The sequence below is a fragment of the Brassica napus genome, chromosome C3 (assembly GCF_020379485.1).
Source record: "Brassica napus cultivar Da-Ae chromosome C3, Da-Ae, whole genome shotgun sequence".
Lineage (NCBI taxonomy): Eukaryota > Viridiplantae > Streptophyta > Magnoliopsida > Brassicales > Brassicaceae > Brassica > Brassica napus.
The window spans coordinates 44,877,927-44,888,859 of record NC_063446.1 but is presented as its reverse complement, the minus strand read 5'-3'; the positions used below and the strand labels follow the sequence as shown (position 1 = coordinate 44,888,859).

At 32.8% G+C, this 10,933-nt stretch overlaps 1 protein-coding gene across 1 annotated transcript; it reads right to left on the bottom strand.

Moving 5' to 3' along the window:
• Nucleotides 1-1,355: 1,355 nt before the first annotated feature.
• On the bottom strand, nucleotides 1,356-10,513 carry LOC106377197 (phototropin-1). Its single transcript, XM_013817379.3, has 20 exons — nucleotides 9,728-10,513; nucleotides 9,232-9,414; nucleotides 6,330-6,421; nucleotides 5,547-5,817; nucleotides 5,225-5,447; nucleotides 5,034-5,104; nucleotides 4,797-4,903; nucleotides 4,658-4,707; nucleotides 3,799-3,903; nucleotides 3,637-3,696; nucleotides 3,380-3,546; nucleotides 3,196-3,280; nucleotides 3,036-3,116; nucleotides 2,851-2,954; nucleotides 2,717-2,766; nucleotides 2,526-2,632; nucleotides 2,282-2,410; nucleotides 2,032-2,196; nucleotides 1,807-1,947; nucleotides 1,356-1,698 (listed from the first exon to the last, which is right to left on the bottom strand). Exons 1-20 carry the CDS (start codon nucleotides 10,423-10,425, stop codon nucleotides 1,597-1,599), a joined length of 2,991 nt encoding a protein of 996 aa, XP_013672833.1. The 5' UTR covers nucleotides 10,426-10,513; the 3' UTR covers nucleotides 1,356-1,596.
• Between the last annotated feature and the right edge of the window lie 420 nt (nucleotides 10,514-10,933).

Below are 10,933 nucleotides of genomic sequence, written 5' to 3'. Positions count from 1 at the left end.
CTGATTAGTTATGGTACTCGGAATTTCTTGTAAAAAATATTTAAAATCCAAAGGACAAGTAGATGTAAATATTTCATCCAAATAGTCCACTTTCACTTTCTCATAACCCATCTCATATGTTATCCATTGCCCATATTTGTTGTGGAACCTTATAATCGGATTTCGAGATTGCCTTTGTTTTGTGAAGGCAAGGTAGAACTTTGTATTTGAATCCCCTGCAGGATACCACATGTTTGCGCTCTTTTGTTGCCAATAATCATTCTCATCTTTGTATGCCTCTTGTAATTTCCTGAAAACATCTAATATTTCTTTCTGATTTATGTTATCATCAGTTTGGACTTCTTCCAGTGCTTCTTGCGGTTCATTTATCCTTTCTTTCTCGTAAAGAGGATTATTTATCCTCCATATGGCTATTTCATGTCTACAGTTACACATTTTGATATTACGACACATTTTACGCATCTAAACTATCATGTAGAATCATCAATGTCCACATGTATAAATTCGAATTTGATATCGCACTATGAACAAACATATAATATTATTATATAAAAATATTAATCAAAAAGGTATTTCGCGCTTTCAAAGCGCGGATCAAAAAAAGTAAATTTTTAAAATTTATTTTCTTTGTTTTTCATTTCACATCAAAGTTATAAAAAGATAATTTTAACAAGTTGAAGTTATGACATGTATTAAAAACATGCAATAAGATTAAAGTTAATAAATACTGAAATACCTAATAAAACATTGAAATGAACGTTAAAATTTAAAAATAATAATTTAAATAAAATTGTATTATACATATCGATCACCAATCGGTTCAAACGGTTAATTATGTGTTTTTACCAATTTTTACAGGTTTTATGAAGTATTTATATAATGAGTATTTCTTAAAATTTAAACAAGATTACATATCAAATCATCAGATTTACCGGTTGGACAGCTGATATGGGTCGGGTTTAAAAGTGTTGATTTAAATACAAATTTTTTAAATATACAAAAAATTTCAGATTAACAAAACATTTATAGAGTTGTTAATAAAATTTTCATGACAAAATATCTTGCGCTTTAAAAGCGCGGATCAAAATCTAGTAAAATAATAAAACACCATACTATAATTTAATGCGCGACATATATGTTAGAGCTAAATATTTATCTTAGTATAATAAATAATTAGCATGTTATACAATCATTAAACATATAGAATCATTGCCACATACTTCATTTTAGCCCAAATTTTGTTGGTAACAAAACTCACTAGTTACTCACTCATCTGCAAAAATTAATTTAGAACAAACATCGTTTTAGAGATGTCTTTGCTAGCAATTTCATCGCATTATATAATTACTAAAAAATAGAAGAAAAGACTAGCTTTATTGAAATGTAGGATAAAATATTCCTCAGGAAATCACACAAATAGACACATATTACAAGAAATGAAGAAACACTTAGGAAAACCAATCGAATAGGTCAAAGAAGAAGAAAAAAACGAAATGAAAAGAACATGCACTCTCGTTTGAAGCTTTGGGACAGCAAGAGATTCAAAAGGTTCTTGAAAGCATTTTTAAGAAAACAAGAATCGTTCAATTCAAATTTTCAAAAAACATTTGTTTGCAGATCTTCTAGTTCAGGGTCCACGACGTTCTCTCCGTTTTCAGCTTCGCCAGGAAATATTGGTGTTTCGAGCTCCGGAGGAGTCTGCAGATATCGAAACAAACTCAGAAACATATTGGTTTTCTTCTTTCGCAAGTCAAAGAGAAACTATTTCTTCTAACCCAAGTAAAGATCAGAAAGCTGTGAAGTTACCGTGCATCGAATCAGAGCCCAATTAATGCCTTTGAAGAAAGAGTGGTTCTTGACTTCGTTTGCTCCTTCAAGACAGCCTAGTCTCTTCTTCGGATCTCGTTGTAACAGCCTAAAAATCAGCTGTTTCACTTGAAGGCTTGCCTGTAAACCCATGATAGCCAAAATTAGTTGTATATCTTATTAACATGAGATTAATTGATATATAAATAGTGAATGATCAATTACAGGAATACTAGCTGGGAACTTCAGATCTTTCTGAAGAACATTGGCGAAAGTCTTCTGTCTGGTTTTTCCTCTAAAAGGAGTGTATCCGTATAACATTTCGTACATAAGGATACCAAGAGCCCACCAGTCTACTGCACTTGTATGACCCGCCCCAGTTATAATTTCCTGTCAATATAATACACTAATTCCCGGTTAATACAGAGAGGGAAAATACCTTAACCGGTATTATTAAGCTTGTATACACACTAACCGGAGCAATATACTCTTCAGTGCCAACAAATGAGTTTGATGCACGCATAGGTTCAGCCATGAAGACTGGACTTTGTTGACTCTTTTGTTGCTTCTTCTTCTTCTTTTCATCTATACTCGGAATCAACAGCTAAGAGATACATCGACCACGATTAATTAGGACACGAGCAAACTTTCCAGCAAGAATTTTATAAGGGAAGAATGTTAGAGCAAGAATTTTATAAGGGAAGAATGTTAGAGCAAACCTGAGGTCTGCAAGATGTCAAGCAAGACAGATCGAAATCTGTTAGGGAGATATCTCCATTTCCATGGATTAATACGTTTTCTGGCTTTAAATCCCGATAAATAATTCCTGAAATCAAAGAAAATTACATATGTCAACAATACTTGCATCCCAAGTTTCTATGAAATTGAAAGTGGATGTTGAATGACTTGCCTTGGCAGTGAAGATACTCTAGTGCAACGACCACTTGAGCAGCATAGAATCTACAAACAAATTTCATGTTCTCTATTATTTCATGATTTAACTGGAAAAGGATGGAGATTTTGTCTATGTAGTAAAACTTGTACCTTACGGCATCTTCCTTGAGAACCTTCCTAGGTTGTCGATCAAGGAGCATGAAGAGTTCTCCTCCTGGATAGTAATCCGTTATAAGACATATATGCGTCTTTGTCTGCAGATTAAACATGATACATCAGTCACGTCATGAGACTTATGAACACGCATATAAAAATATGCAAACAGATTTTTCTACCTGAAATGAAGCGTAGAGTGCTGGGAGAAAAGGATGGTCAAGTAAATCTAGGATCTCCCTCTCAGCTCTAGCTCTATGCACCTGTCAATTTTTTCATCAATTGCTACCTTTATGGCAGAAGCATGAAAAACAAGATTGTTGCGCAAGGTACTGTAGTTACTTTGTTACGGTTAAGCATGACGGTCTTGTCCATTGCTTTCATTGCAAACAACTGGTCTGTTCCATTAAGTTCCACTAAATGGACACTGATGAAACAACAAAGGTACGTTTGTAAGTTTGATGACAAAAATGTTTTTTTTTGTAAACTGTTTCATTAATTAATAGATTCAAAGAGAGTTTCAAACCTTCCTGTGTCACCGGAACCCAAAGGTTTTACCGGTCTGAAATGATTCAGACCAATTTGTTCTCCACTCTCCAGTACCTTTTGGATAGCTTTCCATGAAGGTGAATCTTTCCTGTGAGGCTTTGAATGAACAATCTTTGAGTGGTTTGCCCATAAATCCTCTGGCGTCTTCAATAAAACAACAAAACAATCAATCAGAAATATCCTTTAAACCCTGATCTAAAACTATCAGATGAAGATACTCAATCAATCACTTACCATGTTGGCATCAGGAAGTTCTCGTACAGCCTCATCTATATTTACAGCTGTTTTCTTCACCTGAAGAGCTCAGATTTCAGGAAAAAAAATGGGTTAAGCTCTCATGTTTCGACCTTACGATTACAATTGAAAATAGAGATTTAAAGGCAGTAGGGTTTGGACCAGCTCTTCGCCCTCTTTCACTGCAGCTTCTTCAATGACATTGCGAACTGGCTCAACGTGCTTGCTCCCGTCTAGTTGCACTCCGATAAAGTATTGTACTTCTCCCTGTCCATAAGATATCAAACAATACGTATTTTTAGTTTAAAATTCATAGACTAAAACTCTGACATGTAAAATGTAATGTTGAAATAAACTTGAAGGTGACGCTGAGCCGCGGCAAGGGTTTTTTTGTATGCCATATGCCACTTTTTTTTATAACTTTTACTAAACTGTTTTGCAATGTCTATTACAGACATTTTTTTGTAAAATTAAAGTTTCATTAAAAAATTTACTCAAAAATACTACTTACAATTTTATGCTAACTTGTAAAAATATAATATATCAAAAATTATCTTTGATATATTATTTACTAATATTTTCAATCACAAAAGTTATTTTACAGTTTTAAAATAAATAGCATTATATAACAAAAATTCTAAAGATTTTAATAATGAATTCAGTTCAAAAAGAATATGCTTTTATCATAATGTTTATAACATATAAAAATAACATATTCAGAAGAAGTAAAATAATAAAATAGACATCTTTGTAAATGTAGACATATGTAGTTAATCAGTTTTACAATCAAATTGTGATTGTAGAAAAAAAAACTTAAAATATTAGTTGTAATTCTGATTTTAAATAAAAACTTAACAAACAGTTTTCCAGAGACCATACAAAATAAAAGTTCTGTAAATGTGCTTTATAGATAAATTTTGAATAAAATGATGCTCTAAGCCAATGCTTTCAATTTTCTTTAACAAGCACGGCTTTGTGGTGACGTGTTAGGCAAGATACGTATGTATGTAAATCATTGTACCTTCTGATCACGCATAGGTTGCAGGTGGAAAATGTTCCAGAACTTCTTCCCTGAAACAAAGAAAAGCAATGCATAATTTTCAAGACTCTTTACATTATTGATTCACAGATTGATCTAAGGTAATCGAAAAGTTGAGTACCGCTCTTGGTGTAGTTAATGAGCTGAACCGTCACTTCGGTTTGGTTATCAATAGCCGCTCGAATCTTCTTTACCGTTGTTGGATCAGTCTCTGGACCTTGCAGAAACCTGAAAAAAAGATATCTATAATAAAAACATGCTCTTTTCTCGATTGTTAATGTAGACATGCTCATAATAAAAACCTTTTAAAAAAGATATCTATAATAAAAAGAAAAATTAGTTCATGTTAATGTAGTACCTGCAGTTTCTGCCAAGAATTTCTTCACGGCTATATTCCGTGAGCTCCAGGAAACTATCAGACGCAAAAATCTGGAAACAGAGGACCAAGCAAATGAAACTCTTTCAGAACATGAAGTGAAAGAGAGAGTGTTTTGTTTTGTCATGGAAAGAGAGAGTATTTTTTTTGCTCTCTTTATCTAATGCTCTTACAATGGGATTGTCGGGGAGCCTAGGATCGGTGATGACGAAGTTCTTCTCGATACGTTCGAGTGTGGTTGCGAGATCCATACCCTTTCTCATCTCTTTTTGTCTAACTTTATCATCAACACTCTCTGGTCTCTCGTCTCTGTCACTAATCTCGTCATCTTCTTCACCATACTCTATAAATCCATCTTCAAGAGACTCGTCTTGAGACTGACCCTTCTTCTTCATCCTAATAGCAGAGTTCGATTAACTTTTAATATAAAGAAACATAGGGACTAAATTGATCTTTATAAAAGTTATGGGTCAAAAGTGATATGGTGAGAATTACCCCATGAAAGAAAGACGAGAAGTTTTTGCCGGTTTCTTCTCGGGATTTTCGCTGATTCGCTGCATCGAGTTTCTTCTGCCGCCCCCGGAGTTTCGCCGTCCTGATGGAACGACGTTCTCAGACATTCGCCGGCCAGGTTTTGCAGGAAGCTCATCGCTCTCCGACTTTCTCTTGAAGGGATGGCTATGGGTTGATTCGCTTAAAGCTCGAGGTCTCTTCACCGCCTCCACCAGCTCTGTTACTGAGTTAGTCGCCATATCTTTTTGGCGGGCTGTCACAAAACAAATTTTAGATATATTTTACATTCTGTTGTTAAAACAAAAAAGATTTATTTTACTAAAATATTTCAAAAAGATTTACAAAAAAAATCAAATTTTAAACCAAAAATATAAGGGATCTCAAAATATAATCCTTTTTTCGTTGACCAAATCGTTCAAAGTACGTGATTTGCTAACCGTCAAAATAACTGTTAAAACATCAATGAGAAATGTTTACATCTTTAAAGTCTAACATAAATCCATTTTGCGCGACCTAAGCACTCAGAATCTTTAATTTCATTTTTTTTTTATCTCCATCAAATCCTAACTAATTAAAAAAAAGTACGTAGCATTTGCCCCACTTAACGCTTTTTATTACGGCGGCATAGTGCAGAAGGGTCGAGTTCTAGAGTGAAATCGGCTAAATTTTTTGAAGGATTTATGAATTTGGTGGGGAAAACTACTATATTTATAGAGTAATCATATTTTAATGATCTATTAACAAATGAAAATAAAGAGTAGATACCATCATATCGAATCAGAGATTCAGGAAGCCCATTGGGTCTCAAAGTCTTTTCTTTGGCTCCTTCAGTGTGTTTGCTCACCTCCACTTGCATTCTGGTCCAAATAGAAACAAACAGAAAATACTTTTGTATCTTATTTTTCCTCCAGATATAAAATACCCTAGATTTTGATATTCGCTTAGAAGCGTTTTTTTTTTTTTTATTATAGCTAAATTTTGACATGAATTAGTATTTTGTGATTATTGTACATTATTATGTTACAAAATTATATTGTATCGAAAAAGAAATTTTGTTCAAAATTATATAATTTATGAATTAGTTTATTTGAGATTATGTATGTACATTTTTATATAATTCTCTCTTTTAAACCTAAACTTTTACTCGAATCCAAAAATAAACCCAATCGGATCCGGGTCGAGGGAAATGTACATATTGGGGATTTTTGGACCTGTAGATCTCGGTTCAGACGGATCCAACCCAAAATCTGGCCGGGTACCCAAAGTACATAAATGTTTTGTGTATATTAGGCATATTTAGGTATTTTGGATATGTTTTTGGTATTACGGATATTCTTTTTGGGTAAGTTTTCAGTTATACTTTCAGATTTTAGGTAAAATTTCAAAATTTTAAAAATATATTTCGGGTATTCAGATAATAGTTTACGCATTGTCGGTTCTTGTGTTATATTTCAGGAAGCATTTCAGATCTTTTTCGAGTATTTAAATATTTTTTGGGGTTTTCGGTTATTTTTCAAGTATGAGATCATTTTCAGATTTTCAGGTACTTCAAATGTTTTTCAAATCTTAATATCTGAACCAACATGACATGCTACGTACCTAAATATTACATGTATTTTACATGTGGTTGAATTATGATTCTGAACCGACCTGGACATGAAAAGAACCGACCTAAACCCAAATTAAAAAAAAATCAAATATCTATTTGGGTCAAAATGTTTATGACCCAAAAACCCCGGATAAAAAGGAGCCGACCCGAATATCTGAATATCCAGATCTACTCTCTCATTATATTTTGTGTGTATTTCATAAGAGTTCATTTGTTAAATTGATATAGTTTAAGATTTACTTGGTAGATTTTTTTAGCTTATGTAGTAGAACATATTTGTAGGTTTTTAATAGTTTTAAAATTTGTTAATAATTTTTTTTATAATAATTTTATAAAAATTAAGTTAGCCAATTTTTTTATATATAATCTTATTTTAACATATGATTTGCAAAACTATTTTATTAACTTTGATTTTTAAATATTTGAAACTATATAATGTAAAATAACATAGTACATATATGTTTTTTTTGTAAACCATAGTAGAATATGTTTAATAATACAGTATATACTAACTCATTTAATAATTAATATATAAATATTGTAGATCCTGAGCATAAAATATAGTGTATAATATTATTGATTACAACCACTACGATGAAATATAAAATTAATTTATAGAAAAGGTGTATCATACAATATAAAGAGTAACAATAACTAAAAATTTAGAATAAGATTTTGAACCATGTTTTTAACTGGATGATTGTATTATTATACGTCCATCATGGAAAGATTATATATATATATATATATATATATTGTATTAAATTAAATATGTAGTTCATTTTAATCAAGAAGTATAGACAATAAACAGTAAAATAGCATATCTGAACAGGCTCCATACATGATACATGGGAATGCACAAGAGTGGCCGAGTTACCATAATTTAATTCCCTCTGACTTCGTTGACAAACTAAGGACTTTTATCCGAGATCCGGATTCGATCCGAGATTTGATTTGAGATTCGATCCGGATCTGATCTGAAAATCTGGATATCCGGAGGAGCCGAATCCGGATCCAGATAGTAAAATGTTGGATCCGTCAAAACCGGATCCGGATCCGGATATCTTAATTTTTAAGTCCTGATATCCGGATCCGTAAGTTTTATTAATAAATATTTCAAAAATAATAATATCTATATATAAAAATTAATTTTATTTAATCTATTTTAATTTTTATAATAATATATATAAATTTTATGTGAATTTCGTAATATTATACATAGAAATAATTAAATACATTATATATATTTTTATTTTAAAATTATTGTTAATATTTTATGTATATTAATATTATTTTTTATTTATTTTAAGGATCCAAATCCGGACCGGATATCCGCCGGATATTACAATTTTTAGAAGGATATCCGACACCCGGATATCCGAAAACCCAGATCCAGATAAGGATAGTAAAATTATGGATTCGCCGGATAAGAATCCGGATCTAGATACCTTTAAATTGCCCGGATATCCGATCCGTCCCAGACCTAATATTAATTAATACTGTCGCGCGTATTGTCTGAAGAAGGAATAAAAATCGGGTAAATATATGGTATTGAATTTTTTTTTTTGACAAACATGGTATTGAGTAACGTATTGTTATAAATATATAAGGTAAGACTAATAAAAGTTAGTCTAATAAAATGATACAACAATTTTTTATAGGTAGATTTTTTAAGAATTCTTTTTTTAATAGATATTATAGTATAGATATTATTCTCTTAATCCGTTGTCAAACAAAAAAAAATTATCCTAAAACATTACTATTCTATCGGTTATTAATTTCGTTCGAAAGTAATCTGTCTTGTACATTTCAATTCGCGAGAGAACATTATATAAGAACTAACGACAAAAAAATATAAAAACTAAAAGGGATAAAATTGGCCGTCGGATCGAAGAGATCAGATAAGCCAATGACAACTGTTAGAATTATTGCGGAGAAAGCAACGCAATTACAGGTCCACAGACTCAACTCAAGTCCCATCAAAAGGATGGAATTTAGAAAAACGAATAAATAAAGGACTTAAACGAGTAAAAGCAAAAAGTGTATTAAAGGACTAACCCAATAAATTTGAGGACTTTGCCACTCTCGTCTTTAATCGGCGCAATCGTGAGAAGATTCCAAAATGAGGTCCCATCTTTCTTGTAATTCAATAAACGCCCACAATAATTATTTCCTGCAGCTAATGACTCTCTTATCTTCGCTAACTCATCAGCATCTGTCCCTGAACCTTGTAGAAATCGGCTACAATAAAAAAACCCCAAAAAGTACGATCTTCATAATTTTATTTTATTTTCTTAAATTAAAAAAATAAATTACTAACATTGACAAAGATGCACCACAAAAAAAGATATAAGTTTCTTGATATTTTCTAAAAGTAACACAAAATTACGTTTATACAAGGTGTTGATGAAATCATTTTAAGATATTGTTCTACTTTTAGCAAACATCCATAAACCTAAAATATGTTATATATATTTTTGTTAGAATCTTTGTGGTTATTTTAAAACAAAAAGATAAAATATTTAAGAATTGTATCAATTATAAATATTTTTACCAGTTTCTGCCGACGACCTCTTTCGAAGTGTAACCGGTCATGTTGAAGAAACCGGCACTAGCATACATAATCGGGTAATCAGGTTTGGTAGCATCTGAAACAACAAACGTTTGTTGAAACGTCGACAAGGCATCTTTCAGATCTTCCGAGACCCTCGGGATCCCACCTCTCCCGCCGGCGACATCTCCATCTGACATTTCACCGGAGCTCCGGCAAGAATTGCTCGAGTTTCGCTGCGAAGTCTTTTTCCCGTTCGGATCATTCTCTGCCCCACCTGAGTTCCTCACGCTTACTCCCTGTGGCTTTCCCGTCTTAGTATCAGTCTTCAGAACAAGTCCCCACTCCGCCGCTCTCTGCTCCGCTGCCACTGCCGCAACCTGTGGTTTCTCGGTGGTTATCGTCTTCTTGGAGATTTTCTCCGGTGATGGATCCTTCAGAGCCATCCATGAGGTTGTGACGGCGATTTCTTCAGACCGAACCGGAATAGAGGGAGCTGGTTCAGACAGAGGTTGGATTTGGGGTTGGGGGCTGTCACGTGGATCGCTCCAGTTTTGCCACGTTGGTGGTTCTGGACGGAAAACGGGGTTATCAGGTCTGGTTGGGAAAGTTGATGGGTTGAATACTTCGAGAGAGCCACGAGTGTCTCTAGGGAGAGTCCGAGAAGACGGTTTGATCGATGGTTTCTCTGCTGGTTCCATCTCTTAGCTCTCTGCCAAGGAAACAAAACTGTGTCCAAAATTAAGTTGTATGTATATAAATAGTTAGATTCTTTTTTTTTTGAACCACGTAAATAATTAGTTAGATTCATAGACATAGACACCGCACGTATGTATATAAATCGGCAAATAAAAATGTTGATGTATATCTACATATATATTTATTAAACTTTTTAGTAGCTCTTTTTGTCAGAAATATATAGTATAATATTTTATCTGTTTGCTAAAAATAGACACGCTGCTATGTTCTCTTCGTAGTAGATCCTTTGTTTGATTTCCAAAAGTGAAACCTTCTACACATACATATGTGACGATAAGTAAATGCTATAAGAAATGATGGTATACATAAGTGTGTTGATAATAATGGTGGTTAAGAACCAAAGTGATAGATTTTGAAAATGAATTCTCTTTAATTTAGTCTCGTAGTCAAGCTAATCGTTTTTCTTAAAATTAAAACATTTTCTTTTAGTGATAAATAGGCTTTTAATAT